This window comes from Siniperca chuatsi, linkage group LG24 (assembly GCF_020085105.1).
Source record: "Siniperca chuatsi isolate FFG_IHB_CAS linkage group LG24, ASM2008510v1, whole genome shotgun sequence".
Taxonomy (NCBI): Eukaryota; Metazoa; Chordata; class Actinopteri; order Centrarchiformes; family Sinipercidae; genus Siniperca; species Siniperca chuatsi.
Window position 1 is genome coordinate 15,559,925 of NC_058065.1, and position 16,802 is coordinate 15,576,726.

Below are 16,802 nucleotides of genomic sequence, written 5' to 3' on the forward strand. Positions count from 1 at the left end.
AGGATACACACAATAAGTTTTGGTGAGAAACACTCAATGTAAGTCTAACTTTAATTTTTGTCGATAGAAAATTATTTTGATAATCAATTAATCACATAGGTTGTTTTTTAAGCAAAATGCCACATTTCACTGGTTCAGGCTTCTCTAATGTGAATATTTGTGTTTTTCCTGCTCTTAGCCCTCCCTTCTTAATATCTTCTTCCCCCTCCTCTTATCTTACCCTTCCTCGATTTATCACACCTTTCCTTTTCTTCTTGCACTTCTTTGTCATCTTTCTCTTCCAACTCCAACCTATTCCTAATCGTCCCTTTTCTCCTCTCCCCTTTAATTCCCCTGCTTCTTCTGCCTTTTCTTCCTCAGTTTCTTCCTCCTTCTTCTCCACCCCTTCCCTCTCTCATCCTCCCCATCCTCTCTTTGCCCCTCTTCTGCCTTCTCCTCTTCCTATTTCTCCTCCTCCTCCTCCTCCTCCTCTTCTTCTCCCAATACCTTCCTTCTAACCATCGGCCATCATCAGTGGCAGCAATACATTCTCAGCCTCTTGTGGTGATCCTCTATGACACACACACACACACATGGAGACACACTCATTGCCTGCTGGGTTGATCCTCCCTCACAATAGAACCAGATTAATGTTCTCCTTGCAGCCTGATAAGCCTCCCTTTGTTTGTCTACCCATCAGAGACAGTGTGTGTGTGCTTGTGTGTGTGTGTGTGACACAGTCATCTGTTTCAGACTTTTTGTATTTTATGGGAGTAAGTGTCGTATGTATTGTCTGTGCGTGTGTGTTTGAAAGCATTCCAGAAGCTGGTGTCCTTTGTTTCGGTGTGTATGTCAGCATGTATGCATGTGAGGTGAGGCCGGGCGGCTCTGAGCCCTGTTTGTTTGTCATCTATAAAGGGGACGAGAAGCTCAGAGACAGGACGCGGTTGTTTGTGAGTATCTCTGGAAAGACAGATGGAGGAGCAAAAGCACACAGAGACCAAAATATTGCCTTAATGTTTTTCCCTTTTTGTGACCTGAGGGGACTGTATTGAGGGAATCCTTTTTTTCTTTTTTAAATCTGTTTGAAGAACACACTGTCAAATCTCTAGGATCGTTTTGTGGCCAGTTTTAGGGATGGTAATCTTTCAGCCTTCCAGTGACTTCAGATGAAAACTAGACACTGACCCAGGAATTATAAGGTCTATCTGCGATATGATTGGTTTTGAGATATTTTCACATCCTAGATAGCGTAACTGTCATGCAGTGAAGTTCACCTTATAAAAAAAAAAGTCAGACAGAACCTAATAACCTTCTACGGTCACAATTTCGCTAAATCTGGCAGATTTACATCATAATGATGTCAATTAATATGCATTGTCGCTGATACTGAATAAAGTATAGATGCGTTTTACAAGAAGTTATTCTAAACAAAAGTAAAAAAAAAAGAAAATCCACCCCAAAACATTTTAACTCTTAAAAAACTTAAAAGTAATGTATTGTCCTTTTTGAGACATTTTGAGTTGTCATAGTAAGAGTAACACAAGTGGGACTAATAACATTAATTATGGTTCTCTTACCAGGGCCCTGGAACAGCCACAGTACAGCGCACAGGGTGCAACTTCAGTTCTGAAGCTAATGACTTGAGTATTCTTAATAGGTGCATGTATGAGGTTCAAGTAGAAATCTACATAAACCCAGGAAGAACATTTCCCATTTTTCAACATTAAAACACTGCTTATGTACAAACATTTCCGTTTACAAAAGTAAAATGGTCAATATTACTATGTGAAATGCTGTCTAGAACACAAGCAGCCATACAATAATTTTGCCAAAATAACAATCGTCTACAACTGGCCAAATTTAGTGTGACTGAAGAGTGACTATCTGAACAAAGAATAAAGCAAGATTAAAACTACAGCAGACATGTCTGGTGTAAAATATCTTGATGTCTTGACAGTTTTTGACAATACTCTATAGGATTGGTACCAAAAAAGTTTTAAGGTTCAATACCCAGCCCTATGCTTATGTAATTACTCAGAGATTTAAAAAAATGTCTGAAAAATGACTGGTTTGTTTTGTTCAAGAAAAATACATTGTTGCAAGTTGTGTTTTTATTTAGCTCTAAACAGGAAGAAACTCAACAAGAAAAGATTTAAAGGTACCCTGTGTAGTTTTTGACCAGTAATAGCGCTGTGAAGCAATGTTTTTAAGAGTGGGTCCTCACTTTATTTGTATTTGTGTGCGTCTTCATGTGACATGATACACATTTCTAGCCATAGTTTTACGCTACTCCACTGACTGACAGTTGGTGGCAGTTATGTGTCAAGAAGCAAAGCTATGCACCAGAAAAGTCAAAGAAGACGAAGACTGCTAGCAAGCAAATAGAATGTAAACTTGCAAGTCTCAAATTCTTACAAAAACTGCAACTTGCAAATGTTTTATGAGGAAGGAAATGCATTGCACAACACTTTTGTTAGACCTTAAGGAACTTTGTTTGTTTACAAAAAACTCCACAGGGTACCTTTAATGAAGTATCATCAAATTAACATATCAGTCCATCTTATATTACTTTGCAAACACTGTTGGTAATTAGAATTGAACCAGTAACCCTCACCAGAATAAAGCCTCCTTACTCCATCTGGCATTGACACTATTTTGATTGCCTTTGCAACATGACTAAGAAATTGTAGATGTAATTCACACCAAATTTAGACATCAAATAAATCTATTTCTTATCTATTTTCTCCTTCTTATCCCAAGAGACGTATTATAAGTGCAAGAGTCAAATAGCTGAACGTCAACACTTCCCCAGCATCAGATGGAGCCAAGTTCTAAGGAGTGCAGGGGTCTAAGTAAATGCAGAGACAGTAGAATAAGTATATAATCTCATTATATCAGTGTCCCACTTTAAAACTCATGTGGAGATAAAGCCAGCCCGCACATGCAAAAAATGTTGTTTCATACTTCCGTCTGCACTTCTTCTCAGATCAAAGAGGAGTGTTTGCCATTTTAATTTCAGCTGCTTGTAACGGCTGAAAACCAGTAAGAGAAAGTGTGGTGCGAAGAATGTTGCTTGCACTTTGCTGACGGCATTTCCAACACGAGGCAGTTAAGCAAACAGTGATCCTTTATCTCTCTTGTTCACAATCACTGCATTTGTGACTGCATGTTTGTGTGTGTGAGAGAGAAATAAGCAATAAGGGAAAACTAAGTGTTTAATGAGAATATGTATTCATGAGCCGACAGTTGCCAGGGAAATGGAGTACAACGCCACAGGGAAGGTTGTTATCGATGTTTTTCTAAATATTTAATCTGACTCACATTTCTCATTTCATACATTATCAACAAAGACATGGGAGCAAAAAAGCACAAAAAACACTACGATACATCCACTGGTAACATTAGGATTACTGTGTGTGTGTGTGAGTGTGTGTGACACAAGGGTTAGACAGGCTCAGGGCTATACTTAGTCATTAGCCTTCTGTGTGGGATTAGCATCCTCACCTGTAACCACATATACATTCTCACTCTCTGTCTCCCTCTAACACATGAGCTCACGCAGGTTTATGATGTAATAGGTCTGTTCATTAGTTAATCTTGTAGGCAGTCACCAGGGGAAAGGAAACACTTCAGTAGTTGCAAAGGCGCCTGACGCTTCACTGACAACAGGCATCAGAAGATCATTGGTTATCGTGTTGTTAGTGACAATTGCGGCCTTGATGTTGTCGGTCACACAGAGACGACATGAGAGAGAAACTTCGGAGTCCGTCTTTCAAGAGGGTACACGCAGGGGGAGTGTGTGTGTGGAGGGGGTGTTTGTGTACATGCTTGTGTTTGTCTGTGTATGTGCTTGTTTGTAGGTACACATAGGGGGATGTGTTTTTGTGCATTTAATTTGTTGTGACCGACACAGGCTAGAAAACGAACAGTTCTTAGTTTTTAAAGGCTAAAGGCTTTGTCACACTAGCATTTCAAATGAATGAAACGTTGCAGCTAAATCAATTAATTTCAATGGAATCACTGTGATCAGTGGATTCACTTGCAGTGAGGAAAGCTATTGCAGCTTATTAGCTGTGTTGCACCATTAACTTTTATTTAATCTCTCTGTCAGATCAGAGTATAAACTGCTCCACTAAAGAGGAATAGTTTGTAAACGATTATGAGACAGAAGTGGATGGCACAAATACTTCTTTTGAATACAATGTGTGAACTTATTGCCCTGTTAGCAACCAAGCTAACAAGCTTGCAAACTGACAGTTAGCAAGCAGTTAACAAGCTTGATAGATTGAAGAGCTTTTTTCTTCTTCAATTAAACTCTATATTGAATAAAATGATGTACCTGAGAACAAAATGCCAGGGGGGTATAAAGAACAATGTCCAGAGAAAATAGAAAATAGAACTATACAGACTAGCGCTAGCATGTCCCAGCTAGCTAGCATGTTTGCTCACCGGCGATATTAGTTCACCAACTAGCTCTGCGAGTAGTCACTGTCCCCAAGCTTCGAGAACAATGAATTTCACAAAGACGCCAGCAATATTCTATATTTATGTTACTGTCAAAAATCCAATGGAAAGACCCAAACCAACAATGTGTTTGTCTGTCTCTCAAATACGTACATTTCAACAAACACCTCACAAAAGTTTTACTTATTTTTAAAGGCTCAGTAATTACCTCAAACAGCTGGTCACTGTAGTTTTTAGCAAACTTTACTCAACAGGAGGAAACAGTGCATCTGCTAAGGACTATTTTCAGCGGCGGATGAATCTACATTTGGTGCTGTAGTGAGTATTCAAGGCAGCAGGACGGTGTATGTGGGATTGAGTAAACTGTGTGTGTTTATGGTAATGAAGGAACATGTCAGCCAGTGCAACACTGTGGCTCATTGATGGAGCTCTATGGCACAGAGGAATAAGATATATCAGGCCGGATACACACACAATACTTGTTAGTAGGATACATTCATTGTTGGTTTGGCTCTGCAAATTTGATGTGTTGATAATGAGAAAAATATAGAATCTATAAGACTTAGTGAAAATAATTGAAAGTTTTGCTGCATTCTTGATTAAATATTTACTCAGTGTCCCCAGCAAAAAATTAAGGCTCTCGCCAACTGATTTGGATTCTGCCAAAGTCAGTCTCATCTTTAACTCATCTATTGGCCTAATTTCAGCTTCTGAAATGTAGTAGGCTGTGTGTGTGTTCACAATTGTAGAGGTTGTGATGCTATTCAGCATAGGCTTTTTATACACTGACTGAAAAAACTAACAGTAAACAAGATAACAGGTTTAAATATGTGAAATAAATATCCCAAGCTCCCTCTGAGGCTTCTGTAAAGATTCATCTTATCCGGTTCTCATGGGTACCTTATCCAGATTTTCTAAGAGGTTAGTCATGCTATTGTTTATGGGAAATTGCTTTTATATACATGAGTTGGAAAATTTAATGTAGGAATGCATGTAAACATCTACTGATGTGTTTCCCGTGAGATGTTTCCTGTATTTATAGTCTACTTTTTGAGTTTGTGTGTTTTTTGACGAGGTGTGTTTCCTGTTTCCCCAGGCGGCACTCAGACAGAAGGAGCTGGAGAAGAGCGTCCAGTGGGCCCAGGAGAATGACAAGACGCTGAGGCAGATCCAGGAGTCGCTGGCCAACACTGACCGCCACCTCACTGCGTACCTAGCTGACCACATCGACGCCCAGCAGATACCACAGGAGGCTCAGGTAGCCATCAGTGTGTATCTGCTTTTGAGTTTAAGGACTTACAAGAATCAAAGTTGGGCTATTATACCTAAACTGTTTCCACTATCTCATTACCTTGCTTTATCAGATGAGAAATTCTATTGCTGATACCTTTTTAACTCTTTAATACTTTAATGATCCCACCCAGTAAAACGCAAGTGAATTCTTCACAACTCAATCGTTCAGTTAATTTTACGGAAACCATGAGCACCAAAGTATAATTCATTCAGATTTACCGGCATGGTAAACAAGGTAGGTATGACCGCTTCAAAGGTAGGTGACTCCCTACCTACTCCCTTGGAAAGCTGAGAATCTCACAATTCAGACACAATTTTGTGCTTGTCTCTATCATAAACGGTTCCAAAGTTATTTAATGTTTTGTCAAACATGTCTAGTGTAGCAGATGCTACACTAATTGCTTGGTTCTAGGTCAGATTTTTGTTATAATTTTAAAAAGTACCAGTATTTGAAATAAAGTTGCCAACTTATCATCAGTAATTGCAGGTTTTAGTTGACTCATGACTTTGGCCTTGTCAGACTGAATCATTAACAGAGACAGCAGTGTGGACAGATAGAGAGAGAAGAGAAAGACAGGAGAGTGGAAATACACTTAAGATAAAAATTTACATCTTCCATGTGTGTGTGTGTGTTTATATGTGTGTGCATGCAAAGGAACCCAAGAGAGAATGGCAAATGCTCTTTTTCTCTCTGTGGTCCTAATTAAGCCTTGAGCTGCTTTTGACATGGACAGGAGGAGCAAACACACACACACACACACCCTGCCTCTGTCTTTTCGTCTCTCCCTCTAACGTTTACTCATTCTACATATCTCCTTGTCCCTCTTTCTTTTCCTCTCTGACACAGACACACGCACACCTTCCAGACAAATCAAATGATAGATCATGAAATAAGGGCCGGCAATGATAGAATGAGTGATGGAAATGTGACACAGAGAGAGTTTGTGGAGGTAGGGGATGGAGAGATTACCTCAACGTGCGCTGTAGACCGCCAGTGCAAAGGGTGACATTTCTTTCTCTCCCTCACACACACGGGAGAATGAGAGAATGATTGGATTAGAGTGGTGTGGATGAGCATATAGATTACAGGGCACTTGGTATTTAAAAAGAGAGATGGGTTACAGAGATCAAGTGAGTGAGTGAGTGAGTGTGTGTGTGTGTGTGTGTGTGTGTGAGAGAGAGAGAGAGAGAGAGAGAGAGAGAGAGAGAGAGAGACGTTATTAAAGCTTTTGAGCACCCTCTCCTCTCTCCTTGATGCCTCCTGCCCCCTTGTGGTCAGCAGAGGGAGGTACACTATCAATCAATGGAAACTTTATTTGCTTTAGTTTCACTTTCCAGACACTTTCACTTTCAATTTACTAAATTTCTATACTATAACTGTTAGATCAAAATTTTTATTAATTTGAGGTTTTTTTTAAAAAGATAAGATTTTGGCTTTTGTCATTCATGAGGATAATTTGTCTTGAATTGATATTTTTGTGTTATTTCAGAATCAGAATCAACTTTATTGGCCAGGTGTGTGTACACATACAAGGAATTTGACTCCGGTTTTTCGTTGCTCTCAATGTACATACATAGAAATAGACATAAATACAGCTAAAAACAAGGACAACAAGCTCAACAAGCAAACATTAAGCTACTATGTGAAAGATGTAGATTTTGTTTTTAAAGTACAAAAAACAACAACAGTAACATTTGTGAACAGTAAGACAGTTAGTGCAATGGTGCAGAGTGCAAATGGTGCTGAAATAACTATGATTAATGGAACAGGTTGCTTTATATACATGAGATAGATATGACAGTCTACAGTATGCACAGAGAGTGCAGTACTGGGCTGCCATCCGCAGCGGCATCTTGCTACTTAATATTTATTTTTTCAGTTCCTTTTTATTCTTAATTTGGCATTTATTCAAAGATGTGTGTTTGTATTTGTGTGTGTGTGTGTGTGTGTGTGTGTGTGTGTGTGTGTGTGTGTGTGTGTGTGTGTGTGTGTGTGTGTTTTGTTTGTTTAACAGAAAATCCAGTCGGAGCTGAGCAGCCATGATGCAACCATGGACGAAATGAGGAAGAAGAACCAGGCCAAAGAGCCGTCCCATAGAATCATGGGACAAATAGACCTTACCCAGGTACACACTCACACTAACACCTGCACATGCACAAACACACAAATAAAGAGAGAGAGATGGACACAGTTATTGTATATATGTACAGCCTGTGTGTGAAATATGGAGGGCTCTCTGGGGATCTTAGACCCCTTAATGAAACATATCGGACCCCTGAAAACCTTGAAATCATATTTTTGGGGGTGGGTGAGGCATCACGTTGCACTGTGGGTAATGTAGGCCACAAGGAAGAAGAATGTGTGGAATAAAAAAGGCATTATCACATGTTCTGCTGCGTCGATTTTTATCCTTTTTTTAAATTCTCCATCGTGAGTCTGACAATGTTATGGGAATGCAATGCTAAATCAGTGGATTACTCTTTTAAGCTCATTATTCTCTGTTTATTCTATACTGTGAAGTTTATTTGCATGTTGAAATGTTGAGGGGCAGCACAGAAAATGATACTGACAGTGAACAGGCAGCTGACGCATATTTATGCCACAGCTGCATACTGCACTGCTGGTTATAATACAAATGCAAATTATAAATATAGGCTAATTAATACATTTAAGTTCTGCGATTCTGCTCCTCCTCTGCCTCCTCATTTATGTCTTTAAAGACCAATACACATAAACTAATTCAAATGCAAAATATCAGTCCTTATTTATCCAATGGGGAAAAATGTCCTCAGACAGTCATATCATTAAACAAACAAATACAAAAAGGGGTTTGGAGAGTGTGTGGAAAGCGCACAAGGTCAGTTAAACCATTACCATTAAATCCTGGTGTCTTGTCAGAAGATTTAAATGAATAATGAAGGTATGCACATTGTGCCAGCTGTGCATAACGTACACAGGAGAGATGAGTGAGTGTGATCCTCTGCCAATGAGTTGATCTGAGCAGGTGGATACACAATCCACTGAAAACATGGAGGATGTTTCTGCCTCTACAATCTGCACTTAGCACTGTGTTGTTATTCATATCATTTACTTATTTTCCCGGCTGTTGGGCCCCCCTACAGTACCCCAGTACCTCAAGCTTGTCCCCATAACTACTGCCCAGCAGCAATTCAGAGCCTATATTTGTTTACAGGTCAGATCAGTCTCATATCAATGGGTTGAGTCTGGAGTTGATTTAGAGATAATTGCAGGTCACAGTCGATTTTTGTGTGTTCGGCTGTGTGTACTACGTCTGTCTGTCTTTGCCTTTTCATAGAAAATGCTGACAGACGTGTGGACGAAGTTCCGGCTCTTCCAGAAGCCGGCCAACTTCGATGCTCGGCTGGCCGAGTGTGAGCGCGTGCTGGCTGGGGTCAAAAGCCAGGTGGGGATGCTGGATATTGGCAGTGTGGAGCAGGATGTGGTGCAGTCGCAGCTGGAGCAGTGCATGGTGGGTAATCACGTCATGGTGGCAGATAGATGGATGGAGTGATCCTATGTTAAGCCTCTGCGTTCTGTTTGTGTCTAACAGAAGTTGTACAAGGTGCTGAGTGAAGTGAAAGGGGAGGTGGAGACCGTGATAAAAACAGGCAGACAGATTGTCCAGAGGCAGCAGACTGAGCAGCCCAAAGAGCTGGACGACCGAGTGACCACCCTCAAACTGCTCTACAACCAGCTAGGATCACAGGTTAGGACACACACACACACACATAATTAGACACACATAATCTTACAAGTCAGATTTAGACATGGATTTACTCTTTTTTATGTGTGTAGGTAACTGAGAGTAAACTGGAGCTGGAGAAAAGTCTGAAGTTGTCAAGGAAGCTGCGCAAGGAGCTGAATGGGCTGACGGAGTGGCTCGCCGCCACTGATGCTGAGCTGACCAAGCGCTCTGCTGTGGATGGTATGCCCAGCGACCTGGAGGCTGAGGTGGCATGGGCACAGGTATGACACACACATATAAAGACACAAAACTTAATATCCCCGGTGTTAGTCTGACCACAAACCTTTGTCGTATTTTGTTAGGAATTGGGATAAAAGGTTATATGAAGAAGGCTAAGGAGTACGAAACATAACACTGGCATCAAGGCTTGAGGAAAAACAGGAGGCCATTTATTTGCAATCTCCAAAATAGTGGGGAAAAGAAAGACTTTGGGGGGAAACTTTAAGTATGACTCCCAAAAAACTCAACAAACGAGAAACTCAATATGGACTCCACCCTGCCCCATTGTACTCACATACTTAGTATGAGAGCCCACTGTTCCAGTTTAAACTGACCTATTAGGTAAGGACACTAAAACTGAGGGTCAAAAAGGTTATAAAAACACATATTCATCTCTTAAATTGCTCATAACAACAGTGCAGTTCAGTTCACACTGTAGCATGAACACATTTAATATGAACAAATTATTCTTATGGTTATTGTTATGGATTCTTATGGTATATAACTTAAGTACATTTCATTCCATCACACACAACACCTATTTAATTAAATCTGAGATCTCACCTACTCAAAATTCACATAAAAGTGGTTCTGCTGAAGCTGCATTTGGGGGCAGCAGAAACTAGCTGTAAAGGCAACACTGACATATTTTCACTATATAAAACTATAGTGGGTAACGTGTTAGCAAACAGTTGCCTATTTACACGTCCAGCAGACATAGAGCAACATTAGCATTCTGGTCTCCACCAACTCTTGAGAAAAAGATCTGGCTCTTTAGCTGCTAAATGCTCCACTATGTTCACCAGCTAGTTGCTAACTGTGTCTGTCTGCTGTTTGGTGCTGGGCAGTAAATGTCCAGTGGGTTTTTCCACTGAAACACCTCTCTGCTGCTGCTAGAAACATCACTGATGAGACTGAACTAAAACAGTAAAGTTACAGGCTGTAAAACCAAAACAATGAGCTGAAAGACGCTAAAACAGTCTGCAGAGCAGAGAGGAACTGCAGACTTGATGATAACTCTTTGTGGGTTCATCACTATGAGTGACACCTTTCACATACAAGTAGTCATGATGATGATTATAGCCGCTTTAAAGAAAGAACACAAGAACTTAAATACTCGTATAGAAACATAGTCTATGCTAAAAATTGACGCATTTGAGCTTTAAGCTTTCTGTTATCACATTGTTTCTCTCAACTCTCCCCTTCTCTTGTGCCCTTTTCTTCATCCTCTCAGTCCATCCACGGGGAGACAGAGAGGCGTCAGCCGCAGCTGCAGGCCGTGGTGGACCTCGCCGAGGCCCTCAAGGCGGTGCTGCGGGGCCACGGGGGCCTGGTCGACGACAAAGTCAGCCTGCTGCGCTGCAATTGGATCGCTGTCACATCCAGAGCAGAAGAATGGCTCAACCTGCTGCTGGTCAGAGACAGAAATAGAGTGATACTTATTTGTCTGTCTTCAGTGCTAAAAATATACCAAACTCTCTAAAAATAACTCATTAGCAGTGTCACTGTTTGCAGCCTCAAGAAATTAATACCTTCTATGTCTCTCTCTCTCTCTCTCAGGACTACCAGCGGCAGATGCAGAAGTTGGATGGAGAGATAGAGGAAGTGAATGGATGGATCGACGGAGCAGAGAAAAAGATGGACGAGATGGAAAGCCAGGGACCCAACGACGCTGTGCTTAAGGTTATAATGTCTATCTTTATTTATTTATCGTCGTATCCATATCTTGGTGTTTTCTCTCCACTGATTCCCTCAGTCTGTTTGTAGATTTAGATTTGAGGGAGGTTGATTTGGAGAAAAAATACAGTATTACTTGAAAATGATAATTATCCTGTTGTTATTAGCTGTGAGACAGAGTGATAAATCATTAACACACACTTATCTTTTGTTAGTGCCCTATGGGAGGCAGTGAGTGTTTCTCTACTATTAAAATAAAATTCTGGGTTGATACCATTTTAATTCAGTGGAATAAAATGAATGGAAAATATTAACTTTTCCTCAACACAGACACACAGATAACATGTGGATTAAGGCATGTTATATTAAATTTGTATTTATTAATTTAATTTTTATGATTTATTTTTATTATGTACCAGCACCATACACAAAAGAATATACACAAGCAATAAACACATAACATAGGCTTTACCTATATGGAAGCAAATTTTTAACAGTTTTAACAATTTTATAAACAGTTGAATACCTAATTGTAACATTTAACCACTACAGGATAATTAATGTTGAAATTTACTGCATATACCACTGAATTTATAGCCTCAAAACTTTTACTTGAAAACTTTTCATTTTTAATTGAAAAATCTTTTCTGATTTTTTTCAAATTGGAATTCATGAAGCATAAAAAAAACCTTTAAAATAGCCCTCTGAAAAGTGTAATTAAAAATCCTATGAATTCAGGAAGTAAAATATTTCAATGACATAAATTCAGTGGTATTTAGATTTTAACATTAAGTACTCAGTAGTGGTTAAATTTCACAATTCAGTGGTCAGTTGATTCTAGGTTTCCAAATTGTTATGGTCTTTTGATGCCTCCACACACCCATCTCTATACATATCTGAGGTGTAGCTACTGTATTTAGAGTGTTTTTTGGAATATGATATTACTGGAGATAATATTCAAATATGTTGATATTTGAATGTGTAAAGTAATTTTCACAATTTTCACAAAACAAATTCATGAAGAATTTAAAACCAGCATCACTAGTACCAAGGACGAAATTTCTGTTTCAAATCAGATGCGGCCTTAAGCCTGTATTTGTGTTTGTGTCCTGCAGGTGTTGCGTGCAGAGCTGGAGCTGACGAGGGGTAAGATGGAGGAGGTGAGGGCTCTGGCCCAGGAGCTCATGTCCACCCGGGGAGAGAACTGCCAGGCCCAGGTGGGACCCAAAGTGGAGCAGCTCAACCAGAGATTTGACACCATTGCACAACGCATCACCTCGGGAATGGTAGGAAAGAAGGACAGTTATACCCTCTGAATACTATTATTTAGAAAATCTAACATGAATACTATTATTTTGAAATTCTAATAGCAATAACAAGTACACAGTCTAATAAGATTTAATTAATATTGTATGTCAGTTGTTTATTTGTGACTTGTGAACAGTTGCAGCTTTAAATGCACTCTTTATATTTTATCTTTCTTTCTAAATACTATAATCCAGCTATCCCCATAAATTTACTTCAGACTCTCTCCAAACAGACTCCAACTCACTAAAGTGACTTCAAAGTCTCACTAAATAGACTTCAAACTCTCTCGCTAAATTTAAACTTCAAACTCTAAATTTGCTCCAACCTTTCCGACTTACTTCCTCTTGGCCACTAATGATCTTCCTTTCCTTGTGTGTCTCTATGTCTGTGCATCTTTGCCACGGGCATGTGCGTGCACGTGTGTGTGGGGCAGACGGCAGCATCAGCCAAGGAGCTGGAGCAGTACTACAGTGAAGCACAAATCTGGCTGGAGCTCCTGGAGGAGGAAGTCAAACAGGGGGAAAACCTCAAGGAGGAGGACTTCCAGGAGGACAAGGTCTCAAACACACACATACACACAAGGATAATGCCAGCTTTTTTGACTTCATTTCATATTTTGTGTGCACTTGTAAACAATGTATGTGCTGTGTAGGACTGTGAGGAAGGTGCAGTGAAGGAGTTACTGTTGAAAGGAGAGACTCTACAGAAGAGAGTCCCAGATCAGGACAAGAGAGAGCAGATCAGACTGAAACACAACCAGCTCAACAGCAAGTACAACACCGTCAAGGTAACACACACACACACATTATCAGAATGAAACAAACAAGTGGAGCAAGAAAGAGAAAAAACTGTTTTCATACTTAAAGCGGGAAGACGCACTGGAGGTTCACAGGAACTTGTTCATCCCAACACTCAGAGAGGAAGTCATGGCCAGAAGGCTGGGGTCAGCACAGTTTATCCAGTAATACAAGAAGCTTCAGTCTGGCTGCCCAGATCAATACACTCAGAAACCTGAGCTGTGATGATATCAAAAAGTCTGATATTTACAACTCGACAATAGCAGGGTCCTGAACAGCTGCAGCCAAAGGATGAATTAGGCCCAGTTCCAATGACCCAGTAAAACAGTGCTGTTAGATCACGTCATCATAATCAGAAGTTTATCTTATGATGACCTACCATGTCATCATAAGACACATACGCAGTGCTGGTTAGCAACATGTGCGTTTCAACTTAAAACTGTCATCTTGCAGACTCATTCGTACATTGCGCAGTTCCACTGTCACTGCGGTTTGAACGTCCCAACGCTAAGGATTGTAGGTTTTTATTGTATTAAGCATAAAGCTAGAGTCGGGAGAGGTTATCTAGGCTTAGCACAAAGACTGGAAACGGGGAAACAGCTAGCCTGGCTCTGTCCGAAGGTAAAACAAATCCACCTACCAGCATCTCTTAAGCTCATTGATTAGTATAAAGTATAAAAACAGCAATTTGCTGTTTTATGGGGTGTTATGTGCTGGACCATTTCTTGGCTGCGACCAGTAACCTCCTGGAGTTTGTTGCCTGGCAACTGCTCAGATCCAAGAAATAGTCTGACACATAACCCTCAGTAAGCTTGAGAAGTTTTGTTAAGTGGATTTTGTTACCTTTGGACAGAGCCAGGCTAGCTGTTTCCCTCTGTTTCCAGTTATCATGCTAAGCTACTTGGCTGCTGGCTGTAGCCTTATATTTAATGGACAGACATGAGAGTGGTATGTATCTGTAGCCTGGGATCAGCATCCCCAGGCTTTTTACATTTCTGTAGCGTGTCTCAAAGTTAAAGCAGACACATTTGACAATGACATGTCACTGCAACGTCCAAGACGTAGCTGTGCGTACCTCTGTGTGTGTATTTGTGTGTGTGTAGGACCTGCGTGTGCTGAGGAATAGGAAGGCATTAGCCATCGCTCCCCAGTGGTACCAGTACAGGAGGAAGTCACATGACCTGCTGGCCTGGCTGGATGACATCCAACGCAGTGTGGACCAACTGCCTGACCCTCCTGAAGGAGAGAGGGTCAAGGTGACAACACACAGTCATGCACAGACACACACACACACACACACACATACATATAAATAAACACATATAGGCATATATACACATACCTTATGCCTTTTTTTTCTCCCATGTTAAGAAATAACCATGAAGCTTGATATCCATCTTGGGCTACTGTTTATCTCTGTCTTCCAGCTCTTCATCTTACACTCTCTGTCTCACACTTTCTGTGTCTTCTCATTCTACATTTTCCTGGTACATGTGGAAAAACCTCTTTCTTTCCTTTGCTTCTTACCTTACCTCTTGGTATCAAGGCTTTTGCAATTTCATTCACTTGGGAAGAGGGCTTTCTGAATATTTGCTCCAGGAAATCTTCCTCATGTCTATTTAAATAAATAATTGCAGATCAATTATTGTCCCCAGTAGAAGACTGCAACTTTGTGTTGGAAAGAGGCTTATTAAACTGTGTTGTGTATAGCATTTTAAAGTGGTCATATTATGCTTTTGGCTTTTTCCCTTTCCTTTATTGTGTTATATATCTTGTATGTGCATGTAATAGGTTTGCAAAGTGAAAAAGCCCAAAGTCCACCCCAAAGGGAGTTATCCTCTCCTGCAGAAAACACTGCTCATGAACTGCCTAAAAAAAGAACAATTGTAGTCCAGCCTTTACTTCCATAACATATCTACATAACTATGTAACACGCGTCATAATGCACAAATTGAGCAGTTTCCACAAGTATACCTAAATATGAAATTAGACGTTTTAAACGTTAGATACCCTCCAGGCAGTCAGTGGACATAAAGTTGTTACTGTGATGTAGAGACAGTGCACAGTTAAAACTTTACATATGAAAGATAAATTAGTTACAAATTAATAACTTACCACTCTGAAATGTCTTGCTCCAATGTAGGTTGTGAAGCTGGTTCGGGTTGTTCTGCCTGTGTTTCGGTATCATACTCGGGCTGAACCGAAGCCATAGTTACCGGCCGAAGCAGCTGTGTTTTGGATCACACTACCTTGCTTGTCAGGACCCGTCCTACTCTGCTTCTGATTGGCTAGTAGTCCTTACCTAGGTACGAATAGAAAAGATAAAAGATCAAATAAAAGATTGAATGCCTCACTCAGTAGCTAAAATGGAGCGTTCAAGACACAGGGTGAAAAGAGGTGCTGTAGCAATGTGCAGTGTGAGAAAAAATATGGTTTAAATTAAACCATGTAAACCTATTCTGGTACAACCCCAAAACAAAATGATGAACATGAAAATGAGCATAATATGACTGCTTTAAAATCAATAAATCATTATCAAATTGTTTGTGGGACATAAGTATAATAATTATAACTTATAAAAACTAATGCAAACTGGCCTGCACACTTTATTTTACTGTATCTACGACTGAGGTTCATCACTTCACAGTGCAAAACAACTAAAAACTGTGAAAAGACTCATCTGCAATGGATTTAATTGATCAAGACAAAAGACAAATTGTAACACTTTATTTTAACCCCTCTATTTAGCATTTATAATCAGAATATTAATAATTATCAATGGTGTATAACACACTATAACAGACTCTGATTTTTCTAAGCCGATATAAGGACATTTTTTAAGTACTTATTTATGTATTTGTCAACAATTACAACTCCTGTGTAGCATCCGTAATAGATAATGAATTATTGACAATATACAACAACACAGTTGTAATATAACATACAAATAAGTTTTCATATTTTATAATAATATGAATATATATTATTAAGTATTTATGTATTATATTAACTGTATTTGTTTATTATATTTATTGGTGTTTTGATTAAACTATATTTATTATATTAATTAATGAAGTATTTATTTATTTATAAATACTTATTTTCTCTCTATGATAACTGACAAAGCTCCATCTACTGATGAAGGCCACAAGATGTGGCTGAAAGCTCAGGAGGAAATCTAGTAAGACCTTGAGTTAGGAATTTGATTGTGAAACTTCTGCTTCCTTCAAGCTCAATATGTCCTCGTGAGTTTCAAACACATTTATAAACAGTTATCAACCCACCTGTGGATGAA

At 39.6% G+C, this 16,802-nt stretch overlaps 1 protein-coding gene across 20 annotated transcripts in view; it reads left to right on the forward strand.

Moving 5' to 3' along the window:
• The window catches only part of dmd (dystrophin), a 419,464-nt gene that overhangs the window by 274,943 nt on the left and 127,719 nt on the right, over positions 1 to 16,802 (forward strand). For 17 of the 20 annotated variants that reach the window (XM_044188364.1, XM_044188362.1, XM_044188369.1 and 14 more), the window contains 11 exons: positions 5,543 to 5,704; positions 7,755 to 7,865; positions 9,057 to 9,230; positions 9,312 to 9,467; positions 9,557 to 9,727; positions 10,960 to 11,139; positions 11,286 to 11,408; positions 12,518 to 12,688; positions 13,144 to 13,266; positions 13,363 to 13,497; positions 14,611 to 14,763. In XM_044188364.1, coding sequence (XP_044044299.1) covers positions 5,543 to 5,704; positions 7,755 to 7,865; positions 9,057 to 9,230; positions 9,312 to 9,467; positions 9,557 to 9,727; positions 10,960 to 11,139; positions 11,286 to 11,408; positions 12,518 to 12,688; positions 13,144 to 13,266; positions 13,363 to 13,497; positions 14,611 to 14,763 — 1,659 coding nt within the window. Of the gene's footprint in view, positions 1 to 740; positions 933 to 3,614; positions 3,763 to 5,542; positions 5,705 to 7,754; positions 7,866 to 9,056; positions 9,231 to 9,311; positions 9,468 to 9,556; positions 9,728 to 10,959; positions 11,140 to 11,285; positions 11,409 to 12,517; positions 12,689 to 13,143; positions 13,267 to 13,362; positions 13,498 to 14,610; positions 14,764 to 16,802 lie in introns of those variants that run through there. The other 3 variants (XM_044188372.1, XM_044188375.1, XM_044188371.1) reach the window with 2 other exon arrangements.